The sequence below is a fragment of the Crinia signifera genome, chromosome 2, assembly GCF_055691185.1.
Source record: "Crinia signifera chromosome 2, ASM5569118v1, whole genome shotgun sequence".
Lineage (NCBI taxonomy): Eukaryota > Metazoa > Chordata > Amphibia > Anura > Myobatrachidae > Crinia > Crinia signifera.
Genome location: NC_139218.1, coordinates 359,669,122 through 359,683,871, shown reverse-complemented (window position 1 = coordinate 359,683,871; position 14,750 = coordinate 359,669,122). Strand labels below are relative to the sequence as shown.

The following is a 14,750-nucleotide window of genomic DNA, read 5'->3' as shown; positions in this document are numbered from 1 at the left end:
AAAAAATAATATAATTTTTACCATATAAATTGCAGGTGGCCACCTAGTTTTAAAAAGCCAATAATACAATAAGTCTTTTCTTTGCCTCTCTATGCTGTGATTGATGCCACTGCTGCCGTTTCCAGAACTGCTAAGGCAGTAAGTAGCAATATGAATGGAACTGAGGTCTGGGCCTGTTACATATTTTTAGCTGAATATGAGCAAAAAGTTGGTGGCGGGGCAATCACGTCTGTATTCTGTCAACATTGTCAATATACACAAACTAGTTATTAGCCCTACAAAATGATGCAACAACAGAACAGTGATGTCATATGGGAAGGAACTGCTTTACTAGTATTATAGAGAATGAACTCTATACTTACACGCCGACATACAGTGCATTACTACATTTACCAGAATTTCCCTTTCCCATGACAAAGATGGCGCGCTGCCACTTCAAAAGTTACCCACGTGACCGGAGCTCGCCAGTACCATGAGACGTTTGTTGGGGGGAGGTTTTGTGGTGCTTTCACCCTTGGACAGTGACATAGGCAGTACATTGTGCGACATACGGGTAACGGCTAAGGGAAACAGTAGTAAATACAGGCATGAGGGTGTCACAATGCCCTACCCGGTGCCGTGAGGCCTAGGCGAGTAAAATAGCTAAGCCTATCCCTGCATGGTGAGCACTGGTGGTTCCGCCCAGCTTCAGAAAGCCGGGCCATGGCGGCTTGCGAGTCCTCCTGGTGCGAACGGGTAGCGGCCCGGGAGAGAGAGGCGGTGTGTGACAGCTGCGGTATAATGGGGGAGAAGGAGCCGGCAGCGCGGTACAAGCGGTTTATCTGCTCCTTTCCCGACTGCAGCGCCAACTACAACAAGAGCTGGAAGCTGCATGCTCATCTGTGCAAGCACACGGGGGAGGTGAGGAATGAGGATGTGTCCGGGCTTACCACCAGGGTCCATGTTTCTGGGGTATGGGACGTTGCACCCCACCATGTCCCCTGTATTGCACCCCCCCCCCCCCCCCCATTCTCCCCAGGCCAGAGCTGCATCTACCTGCTATAAGGACCGCAGCTTACCACGTGTGCTGTAGCTGACAGCTCCCACTCAGCCTGCTGCTGCCCCCTCTGTATTCTACACTCGTGTCTGTGCCAGCTATGTTAGTACCCTGTGTATGGGCTATGCCCTAACGCTGATTAATCTTGGCATAGCTTTAATTATGGTAGTGTAGTTAACTGCTCGTGTTGAGTGACTTCTATGCCTGCTTATTGTGTTTTGTTGGTAACTTTGCATTCTCCTTTCTGTATATTAGAAGAACAATACAGCTGTCATGGGATCCTTCTAGGTAAACTTCTGGCTTAGGTGAAGTAGGAATGGTTAATGGGTTTCTTGGAAGTGTTGGAGTGTGGCACTGATAGTTGAGCATGTAGTTGGGCATGTACGGACATGTACTTCAGCATATGTGCAATGTTTGCAAAGGGATGGGGGGGAGATACCCTATTCACTCCTGTATCTGGTACCATGGTTGATGCTTGTGAGTACTCCAATGAGCTTAATGTATTGTAGTGTGATGTATTTTGGGGTACTTAATATATGGTCCTGACCAGTGGTCGAAGTGGGGCGGTATACGGGGGTATGGCATACCCCCACTTTAATCTGAAGATAAAAAAAAAAAAAAAAGTTTTTTTTTCCCCCTCAGGATGCTCTCTGATCACTCAGCAGCACATATTGTGCTTTTGTAATACCCCTGTACAACGGGGCAGTCTGGCAGGGGACGTTGATGGATAGGGGGGTGTCCGAAGGTGCACACTATATTCACTCTTTACTTTTCCATACCCCCACTTCAAAATTTCCACTTCGACCACTGGTCCTGACTAGAAAAGTTGTTTGGGTCAACAGTGGTTTATAATTCTCGAGTCTTTGTTTTAAACAGAGTAGGATACTCGAACACTACTAGGTAGCAAAGTGAAGATTTGTTTCTGGATTTACAGAGTTGGTATCTTTCAAGGCATGAAATACTTGGGGTGGCGGTCAGTATTTCGTGCCTTCTTGAAAGATACCGAAAATGTATCAACTCATTGGTTTAAATCCGGGTGAAGGGCCTGGATCCATTTGTTCTCAGCAGGAGTTGTGGGACATCTGGTATACCACTTTACTGTCTACCTGCATTGTAGACATACCAGATGGCGACATCCATTTTTGTTTCCTGTTTTTTACACTATTGTGTGGTGTTACATTTTGATGGTTGGAAAACTTTTTGAGGATTGGTTGCGCTTTAAAGGACCAATTCAACACATGATTCTTCTCCCCATGCTCATATGGTCTACTTGCAATAAGTGGGTAACTTTCAGGGTACAGGTTTAACGCCCACAAATCCTGGTTATGAGAATATTAAGCATTACATACTTCAGTATTGTGTTGGACCCTACAAACTGAGGAAAAATTACTGAGTCCTTCTCTTAAGTGCCTGGTGACCCCCTGGAATCTCTTGTTTGGCATAGTATGATTATATGTGGTTACACAGTAGTTAGGAATGACACTGGTTGCATCTTTAGCTCCCAGGTAAACCCACACTTTTGCAGTGTGAATGCGTAACCCAGGACAAGTGACCCTGGTCCTGTTCACATTATGGAGGAGGCAATGCTTTGAGCCAGCCAGTCAAAGCATATAAAAAAAAAAAAACTATTTGGTTTAACCCTTAAGCGCCAACATCTGAGATGCACAAAATATCTACTAAAAATGACAACTTCTGTGAGATGCACAAAATGAGTCAATATCTGAGATGTGCAACATATTGGCTAAAAAGGACAAATAAATGTGTAAAAAAAAAAAAAAAAAAAAGATATAGATAGATATCCTTTATATTGTAAACACTACAGGTCATGATGAATAAAAATGTTTGCTTGGCAATTTTCACTCCTATTTTGACAAATTCACTTGGCACTCAAAGGGTTAAACCAGCCAACACTGATATTGAGAAACTTGCAGGTTCTCTCCAATGCATTTGATGTCCGTTTTTAAATTGGTTCGATCAGCAATATCTTAAGCAATAAGTTTTTTTTTTTTCTCTTCCAGAAACCTTTTATGTGCAAATATGAAGGATGTGATAAAGGCTTCACAAGTTTGTATCACCTGACTCGTCATACTATGACTCACAGCGGTGAGAAACCTTTCAAGTAAGTATACGCTCCCATTACTTGTTACATACCGGTCCTACACTTGCTGTACAGGATGAGTCTCCCATATTTGTATTCCAAAAGCAAATGCTTGGAATACAAATTTTTCATGCTGCTATAACTGCTGTTCAAACCATCACAAAAGGTCAGTGTCCCTGGGTGTACAGATCTCCACTGGAGATCCACTGCCTTTCCCCCTTCAGATTTGTGGGTTCAGTCATCCTCTCTGGCCTTACTTACTGTGACTGCTTTACCTGATGGCCTTGAGGGCTTCCAGCCATTACGGTGGGGTTGGAACTGCTCCTGCTATTGTACTTCTGATGTGTGTTTGACCTATTATCTCAGACATCCAGGGATTTTCTCACTTTAAGCCCTGATTTGCATGCATCAGTTAAACACTTTCTGGTGTCCCATTCTAGGAGGCCTCACCGTGGTATTAAAATATTCCAAATTGTGGAAAAATCCAAAATGCCTTTTTAGAATAAGAAATTCAGGAATGGGAGACTCAGCTTGTATTAGCACTTATCAGTGATGGGTCTGTAAACGTATCCCAGATACCAAGTTTTGGGCCAGATGTATCAAGCTTTCAAAAGTGATAAATTATAGAGTGATAAACAACCAGCCAATCAGCTCCCACCTATCATTTTTCAAACCCAGGAAGTACAAAGTCAGTTAGCTGATTGGCTGGCTGTTTTCACTCTCCATGTTATCACTTTTTGAAGCTTGATCCATCTGGCCCAGTATAGTCTAAAACCTTCCACATGTTAAAATGTTCTATAAATGTATAGCCTGATACCATTGGGCTAAATTAGTTCCCTGTGTTTGCAGCCTGGTAAATGTATTGCCTGCAATAGGATGTCTGGACATACAGCATTATTACACAAAATAAAATGCTTTTAAGTCCAGACGTGTCAGACGAATGTTTCTTTAACAACTCCTGAAACATTTGTTTGCTTTGTAACATTGAGTTGCTCCTTTCTGCCCTCCTTGCAATGGTCTGGTCTCCAGCATGCCACATAATTTGGTACCTTATTGGTTGTATTTCAGATGTGAAGCAGAAGATTGTGACCTAAGATTTATTACACCATCTAATATGAAGAAACACTTTAGGAGGGCCCACGCTGCTCCGCAGCAGATCTTTATGGTATGTATTGTGTATGAAGCCAGGCAGCTGTAGGAGACTGCCCATCAGAAGCACGATTGTTGTGTATGAAGTCCATCTCTTTACTAGGAGCCAGTAACAGGCATGCATCGCTGATGTCACAGGTTTTAGTAAATGGATCAACTTCTGCCTTATGACTGTTTAGCCCAGTGTTCAGGGAACTAGGTCTTTTATTACCCCCCACAGTGCATGTTTTGCTGGTAACCCAGCAGGTACACGGGTGTACTAATTACTCAGACACATTTTATAAGGTCCGCAGGTGGAGTTAATTATTTCACTTGTGATTCTGTGAGGAGACCTGCAAAACATGCACTGCGTGGGGTAATGAGGACAGAGTTCCCTGACCACTGGTTTAGCCCATAGAAAAAATAGCTTTATATTGTAGTTGGCACAGGTGCTATTAGCCAGATTGGCTGGTACAATGCAGAATGTACAAGCCTTTCATTTGTACAGTTTGAGTATCCCTTGTCCGACATGATCTGGTCCACAAGCATTTTGGTTGAGAGATTATTATTTTTTTTTTCTGTACTTACCTGGTCCCCTGGTGGTGCCCCGATGGTTCCACAGTGGCCTTCAGGATACTCTTCAGCTGCACCCCTGGGACCGTAAATGCAGCTAAAGAGGTTACCAGAGGCTGCCGTGGACATCGGGGGACAAGGTGAGTATGAAAACAGGGGTTGGGGGGGGGGGTTGGGAAAAGATTCTGAAAAACCAAGGTGTTCTGAATATTTCAGTTTTGGGAATTCACGGATAAGAGACCTGACCTGTACCAATTTACCATTAAATGTATAACTTAAAAGTTGCTGGGGCAATAAACTGATACGCAGAATCTGGACAGTAAAGTGAGGGTCTTCTGGGGATACTGTATTGATCTCTCATTGTTCTTTCCTTGGCTCTCCTACACATGACGTACTGTATATAATTGCTGTAACAACAACTAGTGGTTATAAAGTCCAGATATGTGACTAAATAATTTGTGCCTTTCATGTTTAGTGTTATTTCGCAGACTGTGGCAAAGAGTTCAAGAAACATAACCAACTGAAGGTTCATCAGTACTTACACACAAACCAGCATCCATTCAAGTAAGTCTGCGTTACCTGTGAGCCAGCTATCCTCTCTAGGGTAGAAGAATCACAAGCCTAGATGTATGCATGATGTGGGGGGGAGGGGGGGGGGTAACTTTTTGCTATTTGACTTTAAAATAAAGCAAACAAAGGTTAATATTTCCATGGTTAAAATTATGCTATGTTTATACAGAATGATTATAAGTTATAGGTTACAGTACCATAAATTACCTGGTGTTCATGCTTGATCCTAAGAGCTGCTTGCCTCTATATAACATTCTGTATACAACTAATAATGACCTAAACGGGTAAAAGGGACCTGCTTTTCTTTTGGGGATTCAATATGGTAAGCACTTTTCTTGTAAGTCCAATCAGCTTTTTTGACAGGTTTATTGAAAGATGATTGTTCAGTGATCCATATAACATGGCCCATTCAAGTTTTAAACTCCAACGAAGAAGTACTGGAAACACAACTATCACCACTGGTGCATTATCTTTTGCATAAACATCAACTTATTACAAAATGCACTCATCTGGGAGACGAAAGTCCGCCAAACAGAATAACTTCCTTCACGGATGTCGGCAGGTAAGTCCCTCCGGAAGGTCCAGTCGGCAACTAGTCCAGGAAAGAATATATGTTAGTCTCGCGGAGGGCCTTACCTGCCGACTTCAGTGAAGGACCTTATTCTGGTTTGCGGACTTTATCTCCCAGTCGGGATTTTGGACATCCCGGTACCACTTGAGTTATAGATATGCTTTAAATCTTTTATCATTGTGAGTGCATGTTTTTTAATTTTTTTTGTGCAAAAGATAATGCACCAGCGGTGATATTTGTTTCCATTTCTGGTTCTTCTTCATTGGAGTTTAAAACTTGAATGGGCCAAGCTATATGGATCACTGAACAATCATCTTCCAATAAACTGGTTGTACTGTCAATATTGTAAGCACTTGTTTGTGTTTCCATTTGCATCTTGTTTACATATTTTAGTTAAGGCGCCTTAAGGCCCTCTTACACTTTAACTTATTGTTCAACAAATTGGACCTGATTGACTCAAGATTTATCCTATGTGCAGGAGGATCAATCTCTTACAATCTCTTGGTTATACCCAATGGCACAGGATTGTGCATTGTGTCCTACACATCAGTCACATAAGATTTTGTCCGCTAAATCTACTCCATCCACCTGAATTGGGTCAAATCTCACAAGTGTAAGGGGCCCATTTATTGTTTTAACATATCTCTATGCCTTCTTTTGGGGCCTTGGTGAAGAACCCTTGGTTCTAACTTATTGCAAAGTGACTAATTGTGCAATTTGCACATTTGCTTGATTTATTTATACAAGAAAAGTGCTACATAATAATCATTGGATGCAAAAGATTGACAATCATACAATCAAACACCACATTTGCAATCAGCAGTGTTGGCCTGGAGTCTGCAGGATGTCAGTGTAGAAAGGCATAAAGCGGTCTACCATGTAGAGGGGACATAACTGTAGAATACCTTGTGGAAGTTATCTGGGTGGCTCTGCGATTGCATAGTCTTACCTGAGGACAGCTTCCTCAGGGAGCAATTGGAGGCTAGGAGTGTCTTGTGAGGAGTTGGGTATACTCCCTTTTCACAAGCCATAGGAGGGAGTCTGCAAGCTTTGCCACGTTTATGGTTTAAAGCAAGCATAGGGGACCTTTGGGTTTCCAGCTGTTGAACTACAAATCCCAGCATGCCTTGCTACATTTTTACTATTTGGCAATGCCAAAATTGTTGCAGGGCATGTGGAGATGTATAAACAGCTGGAGAACCAACTGTTCCCCCGTCCCTGGTTTAAATAGTTGGTAAGTATTTAATTATTAGTAATGGTATACAATCTAGTTACAAAGATAAATGAATGCTTAATTCTGAGATTGGAATAATTTTTAATGGTGGTTTCTTAATCGTGTCTTAATCTAGATGCACTCATGAAGGATGTGATAGAAACTTCCCGACTTCCACTAAACTTAAGCGCCATGAGAAAGTTCATGCAGGTATTGAAGTCATTTCATTGATCGATTATGGAAACGTTCTATCCTATTTCTGTTGTGTGGCGCAATATGCATTGCAAATGGTAAATCTGCAGTCCTATAAATCTGAGTAATTTCACTGACTTTAATCTGTTCTGCGCACATCTACTTTAATCTATAACCTTCAGAGGTTTTAATGTATTTTGTAGGTTACACATGCCAAAAAGACGACAACTGTTCATTTGTGGGAAAGTCCTGGACAGAATACATGAAACATGTTGTGGTCAGTCACTCGGGTAAGTTCTATGGGTTGGCCATCTGAATAAAGTTTTATAAATGTCCTAATGTTTACACTAATTGTAGAATAACTCTGAATATATGGCCTTATTGATATTCACTTAATGTAATCTCTTCCAATGACATACATCCTCAATTTAAAATGGCTACCTTCCTTTGTTGGGCAGATACTGGTCAAGCCTCTTGAATGTCACATTCATTCCTGTTGCTGCCAGTGGTTAGGGCCACATTTTATGTCCAGATGGTTAAACCCTCACAGGCAGTACGGGCAGTGTAATGGTTAGCGTTACTGCCTCACAGCGCTGAGGTCATGGGTTCAATTCCCACCATGACCCTAACTGTGCGGAGCTCGTTTATTCTCCCTGTGTTTGCGTGGGTTTCCTCTGGGTACTCTGGTTTCCTCCCACAATCCAAAAATATACCTGTACTGTAGGTAGGTTAATTGGCACCCAACAAAATTAACCCTATAATGGATGTGTACATGTTGTAGGGAATATAGATTGTAAGCTTCACCGGGACAGGGACTGATATGAACTTTCAACTATACGGTTATGCAGCGCTTTACAAACTGTAAATAAATAAAACTGTTCACCATTTTGGCTTAATCAGCAGAAGTTTCTTGGGTTGCAGTCTGCCTTTTCCTCCTGGCCAGGCTTCTGTTACCATAGTGAAATGAGTCTATGGGCATTATAGAAGTTAGATAACTGAATTCTTTGATTGCAATAAAGAGACTTGGGCATTTAGTGTCCCCCAGACTAAGGGCGGTATTCAATGATGATTTTGGCAATGTGCAGCGAATCCTGTTTAGGAGTCGCTGCACATTCGCCACTGGTCGATGCGTTCCGAAGCCTCGCCGGCTCCAGTATTCAACGAGTCAGGGGCTCTCTGCCCCTGACCGGCGAATTTTGACTCCTGCGGGGATGCCGCAGGGAGATGGAAGTCTCCCTGCCTGCCCCAGAACGTTTGTGGAGGGGAGGTGGGCTCCCCGGGTGCCAAGCAGCACAGGCTGCCCCCCGGGGGTGCCAGCAGGGGACCGGGTATATTCACTACACCCGATCATGCATATGTAATGATCGGGTGAAGTAAATATATGAATATCTAATGAGCGGCTCGGCTCCGGCCCCCTGCTGGCTGCTCTGTGTAAAAAAAAAAAAATATATATATATATTTTTTTATTAAATATATATTCATGTGCTTACAGCACATGAATAAAAATAGCATGCCCCTCAGAATAAAATTTTATTCTTTGACACCAAATGTAAAAAACAAAACACTTTATTTTAAAAGTTCACCTTCCACTTCACCATAAAAAGATAGCGTTTGCTACTCGGTGAATTATGGCGAAAAAACCTTGAAATGTATTCGCCATCTGGTCATTGAATAGGGTGATTCACCGTTTTAGTCAAAAATTCGCCTTGCAGCACAAAATCGCCATAAAAACCTGGCGATCAGCCTCATTGAATACCGCCCTAAGGCTTTTTTTTTTCTTATTCCAGAGCCAGCTCACTGTGACGTGTGTAACCGCAAGTTTAAGAACAAGTCCTACCTGAAAGCGCATAAGAAAAGCCATGAAGTAGAAAGATTTTTCTATCGCTGCCCACGAGAAGACTGTACCCGGACTTATACCACAAAATTCAATCTCCAAAGCCACATTGTTTCCTTCCATGACAATCTACGGCCTTTTATATGTGAGCATGCTGGCTGTAGCAGAGCATTTGCAATGAAGGCAAGTATTGGCATGTATCATAGTAGCTGGTCTGTGCATTGTGGGCAGTTGTACTCGGCATTGGTCAGTGAAGATTAGCATCTCAGTGGATCACTTAAGTGGTGGCACTGGGCGCTCTGTCCATGTTCTGTTGTGGAGTTTTATCCAGGACATAGACCACTTCCTAATATAGATCAATATTCTGTTAGGTAGAAGAACTTTATGTGCTTGGTAATCTGATATGTAAATAACAAATACAAAATTACAATGGCTTCTAAATAGGTACTTGGAACCTCAACCTAGTATAATGCCATATCAATGGACCAGTGTCCTTGTTTGCAGCTACATAAAAGTGCACACACAAGCTTGTTTGATCAAGGCCACTGCTTGATTAAGGTCCGTTTCCATCCTCCATGTGTAGCGCTTTATAAAGGACAAGAGGCAACTGTCTGGGTTTGTTGGCCTTTTCTATAAAGACACAGAATGGAGGTGGTCTTTCATATTCACGTACTGTAAGATTCAGCATGGCATAGAAATGTTATGGCCATGCCACCAGAGCAGTGATGGGGAACCTTTGGCCCTCCATCTGTTTAACTACACATCCCAGCATGCCCTGCAACAGTTTTAGCATGGCCAAATAGCAAAACTGTAGCAGGGCATGCTGGGATGTATAGTTCTACAGCTGGATAGCCAAAGGTTCCCCCTTTCCTGTGCTCGAGGTACATTCCAAACAGTTCTGTTCTGTGGCCACTGTTTCCTCTTCATTATCATAGGCTGGTGCAGGGAAATCTGGACACTAATATCCACAACTAAACATCGGGCAGATTATAAGCTCCCATTTAGGCATTGAGAACTTTTACTCTAGTACAGTGGTTCCCAAACACATTCCTTTGGGAATCAGGACAGTCCAGGCTTTAAGTATATCCATGACTGAGCACATATGGTTAAAATAAAATGTTGGCGTGGTAATTCAGTTGTGATCCTTTCAGGGGAAACTGGATCTTGGGTTACAATGAGGCTAGAGATTAGGAACCTTCCCTAGAACATAATCATACAGCTTCCAAGCTCATTTAGAACCACACTGCATTCTGTGTGTGTATTCCAAAACCTATCTAATGAAAAGGATGGGTTTTCCGTTCAAATACATTCTAGAGCAGTGGTTCTCACCTCAACACTGGATTTCTTAAAATCATGCACAGCTGTGTTTATTTCTAGCTTTCAGGTTAGTCATTTTCCCACCTGCCTCTACTAACTGTCAAAAACATGAGAACTTGTGGGTCAAGGTTCCCAACCTCTAGGTCATTTGGTACTTTTCTCTCCAAAGCTTAGTACAAAGTCAATCAGATCCTGTAATATGGCATTTAGTTGCTTATTGGCTGGTACTTATCCCTTTCCAAGGCTCAGTACATCTCCACCTTTGTTCTCAAAAGCACACTGATGATCCATGGTTTAACCATAGCCAAGGTTGGCTAAAGATTGTAAATGCAAAAATGACAGAGGTGCTAATGCTCAATCTCAAGCAGGGGATGTGCCTGAAAGCTGGACTTTTTAGAGTGACTTGGAACAGTATGGGAACCACTGCACTAGAGTAAGTTCCAGCTGGACACAATCTTGCTTAGTGAAGGTATAACTAAGAACCAATACTGGATCCTCACACATGTTGTGGAATCTAATACTAATGTGGATGATTCTGATATGGCTAACCTTAACACTCCAGATGTGTTTAAACTACACATCCCAGCATGCTGGGATGTGTAGTTCAACAGCTGCAGTGTCAAGGTTAGCCATCAAGGACATCAACCATAATATGCTGTAGTCTCTTCCGAAAGACTGTCCTTGAAAAACATCCTTTCTGTTGCAGCAAAGTCTGGAGCGACATACAAATACCCATGATCCAGAGAAGAAAAAGATGGTGAGCGCTGCTTGACTTAATTTACTTTTCTTTAATAGATTAACTGGCTAATATTTTTTGATTGAATTTTGATTAATACCTATTTAAAATAGAGTATATCCATTTTTTAAAATTCGTAAAGCTTTTTTTTTTTTTTTTTTTACAAAAATCTGGTCAAACATCAGACTTTTGCCTTTATGGTCCATCTACTCTGTAGCCTCCAAGGGTTAAACTATGTTGAGGGTTGTACTTGAACTTTCGCCAGCAGCTGGGGGGTGGTTACTTGATCTGCAGGTCTCATCAGATATGCGTCCATGTCAGGGAAAGCCCAGCCTGATGTGGCCACATCTCTAGCAAGTGCTTTCCTATAGCTTTAAATCTGTAGCATAGTGTAGGGGGGTCTAAGCACCCTTACTAGAACTGTATCTCTTAAGAGTACATCATGCAGTCTGGTAGACTGCTGCTTTCAGGTAAAACCCCCAAACAGGTTTTCATGTGGGGAATGGGTTTGATGGTCTTTTGAGATTAATAGTCCAGGGAACTAAGTGATGGGCTTGGATGGATTAATCCACAGGCTCTCAAAGACTGTCCTCAGGACCCCACACGGTGCAGGTTTTTGCAGGTCTCCTCACGGAATCAAGTGAAATAGCTCCACCTGTGGATCTTTTAAAATGTCAGTAATGCACCTGTGCACCCCAGTTCCTGAGTTTGACCAGTAACAGACCAATATAGGGGTTCTCAAATATTACAAGTTGGAAATCTAATTCAGATGCAGACTTCTTACTGGAGGGCTGATAATATAATTCTCGTAGGTATTTACACACCATATGAGCCCAAAGGTACATATGGGCATTATACACAGGTGCTGGATTGAGTTTTGATCAGAAATGTGCAGGGAAAGCACTGACTTTCCTGTCAGACTTTTTATTTATTTTTTTTACCATAAAAATTTGAAAAACAGATATTTAAATTAGAATTAGGTTTTTTTTTTTTCGGTACTTGTTTCCTAGCACGGCCACAATCGCGGGATTTTTCCCATTGAAAAAAGTCAATCGCATCGTATGCGGCTAAAAAAGGCTTAAATGGTCCAGACGCGATGCCCGCGATTTCCCATAGGAAACAATGTTAAATGCCTCAATTTACTCGCGATGCCCCCGATTTCCCATAGGAAACAGTGTTAAATGCCTCAATTTCACTAAATCCTCATAGGGAACAATGGTAAATGGGCCAGAAACTCCCCAAAACACCCCTGAACAGTGAAATGTCCCCCCAAAAGTAGTTTACGCCACCCCACGATGAACACTAACCCAAAGCGTGGCGAGTGCAGCGGTACGCGTCCTACGACCTTTTCATACCCCCACTATCTACGTCGGCGTGGAGTTGAGAATAGAATAGTGTGGCGAGCGCAGCGAGCCACCGAGCCCGAAGCGTGGCGAGCGCACGCGGATACCTTCAGAGGTAAACGCGTCCCTTCGCGGGCTTCACAGGTATCCGCGTCCCCTCGCGGGGCTCGCCACACTTCGGGCTCGCTGCACTCGCCACACTATTCTATTCTCAACTCCACGCCGACGTGGATAGTGGGGGTATGAAAAGGTCGGAGGACGCGTATCGCGGGCTCGCCACGCTTCGGGTTCGCGTTGATCGTGGGGTGGCGTAAACTACTTTTGGGGGGACATTTCACTGTTCAGGGGTGTTTTGGGGGGTTTCTGGCCCATTTACCATTGTTCCCAATGATTTAGGTAAATTGAGCCATTTAACATTGTTTCCTATGGGAAATCGGGGGCATCGCGGGTAAATTGAGGCATTTAACATTGTTCCCTATGGGAAATCGCGGGCATCGCGTCGGTACCATCGCACCCCGATTTTTTTTTTTTTTTTTTTTTTTTTTTTTTTTTTTTTCTCACGTTGCCCACGATCATGGTTGTGGCTAGGGAGGCCAATCCCGGGGCATTTTTTCAATCCCGGGATTCGGGATTGAAAAATGCTCAATCCCGGGATCCCGGGATTGGCCTCCCTAATAAAAAAAAAGGCCCCTCCCCGAGATGTACTTATAAATTTCTTCTAAAGATGCCCCCCGCACGGTCACTTACGGCGGTGGTGGTGACAGGGCAGCAGCTACAGTATCTCCGGCGGGTGGGCGGAAGGCTGGGGGCGTATCAGCGGGCGTCTAGCTTTGGGACTGATGTGCTGACAGGCAGAGCAGCGGCCGGGCTGCGCAGCGTGACGTGATGTCAGGGGTCACGCTGCGCAGCCTGGGCGCCGCCATGCTTGTCAGCACATCAGTCCCAGCTCCCGACAGCAGCACCGGCCACTGAGTGTAAGAAACAGGCAGCCGGGCAGCGTCTGAGCCATATTCTGGTGCTCAGCGCTGCCCGGCTTTAAACAAAAACTAATGGGGTTACTAATCCCGGGATTCAAATCCCGGCAATTTTAGGCCAAAATCCCGGGATCCCGCCGATCCCGATCCCGGGATTGGCCTCCCTAGTTGTGGCCGTGCTAGGAAACAAGTACCTTTTTTTTTTTTTTTTTCATATACTTTATATAGTGAAAATCTGGCTAGTACTGGAATATGAGGAAAGGCCCAGTATCGCTCTACATCACTGATTTGTGTAGACTGCAAATTAGTCTTGCATGTACAAAGACCTATTTTAACTGTCAAACTAACCCGCTTCACCCCTGTCGTAGGTGAAGCCACCTCGTCCTAAGAGAAGTCTGCCTTCACGCCTCTCTGGGTACAAGCCTAAGAAATCAAAGAAGTCTAAGAAAAAATCATCTCGTTCAGTTACAGAAAAGCCTCCAGAGGCCGCTCATTCAGATGAGGCTGCGAGACTGCAAAAGCTGAGCCTGAAGTAATTCTAGAATAAAGCAGAGTTTATATTTTATGTTAAAATGGCCTTGTGCTAAATAACCCATTTCTGTGGGCTTCATGTAATTGAGGTTTCAATATTTTGTTTTATTTACTTTATTTTGTGGGTTTTTTTTTTTTTTTGTTCCTGAGTCGAATTATCTTTTTGTCATGAGTTTTGTTTAACTTTATTTTGTTGCCATATATTCACTTGGGCTCATTCAGGAGTTATTCAGTGATGCTGGGTAACTGGGCAAATTACCCTTTTCTACATTTTGTATTAAAGAGGTAAAGCATGCTGCGGTATCTGTTTGGCTTTTGTCTAGGCAAAGAAGCACAAGGCACTGGCTTATAGTTAAAAATAATTGTCTGCTCACCCTATACCTCTGCTGCAATGGACATGGGGAGGGCAGCAAAAGCAATAATCACTTTTCTTTTTGCAAATGGAGCTTGTACCACCAGGAGCATGAAATATTACAGTATCCTTCTGTTACAAGGGATGTACAAAACTAGGCCTAGCCATTCTGTGGTGCATGGATACGCTGCCATAGGTTAAGCCAGGCATGTCCAATTGTGGCCCTTCAGCTGTTGTGAAACTACACATCCCAGCATGCCTTGCCATAGTTTTAGCATTCTC

At 43.1% G+C, this 14,750-nt stretch overlaps 1 protein-coding gene across 1 annotated transcript; it reads left to right on the top strand.

Moving 5' to 3' along the window:
* Positions 1 to 557: 557 nt before the first annotated feature.
* On the top strand, positions 558 to 14,411 carry GTF3A (general transcription factor IIIA). The gene is made up of 9 exons (XM_083169866.1): positions 558 to 900; positions 3,055 to 3,155; positions 4,203 to 4,299; positions 5,311 to 5,399; positions 7,326 to 7,399; positions 7,585 to 7,671; positions 9,169 to 9,398; positions 11,239 to 11,289; positions 13,954 to 14,411. The coding sequence occupies exons 1-9, from the start codon at positions 703 to 705 to the stop codon at positions 14,119 to 14,121; spliced, it is 1,095 nt and encodes a 364-aa protein (XP_083025992.1). The 5' UTR covers positions 558 to 702; the 3' UTR covers positions 14,122 to 14,411.
* Positions 14,412 to 14,750: the final 339 nt, after the last annotated feature.

Coding starts and splice junctions, on each gene's coding strand:
- GTF3A (XM_083169866.1), top strand. CDS start 703: ATGGCGGCTTGCGAGTCCTCCTGGTGCGAACGGGTAGCGGCCCGGGAG. Junction 901..3,054: donor TGTGCAAGCACACGGGGGAG/GTGAGGAATGAG, acceptor TTTCTCTTCCAG/AAACCTTTTATGTGCAAATA. Junction 3,156..4,202: donor AGCGGTGAGAAACCTTTCAA/GTAAGTATACGC, acceptor GTTGTATTTCAG/ATGTGAAGCAGAAGATTGTG.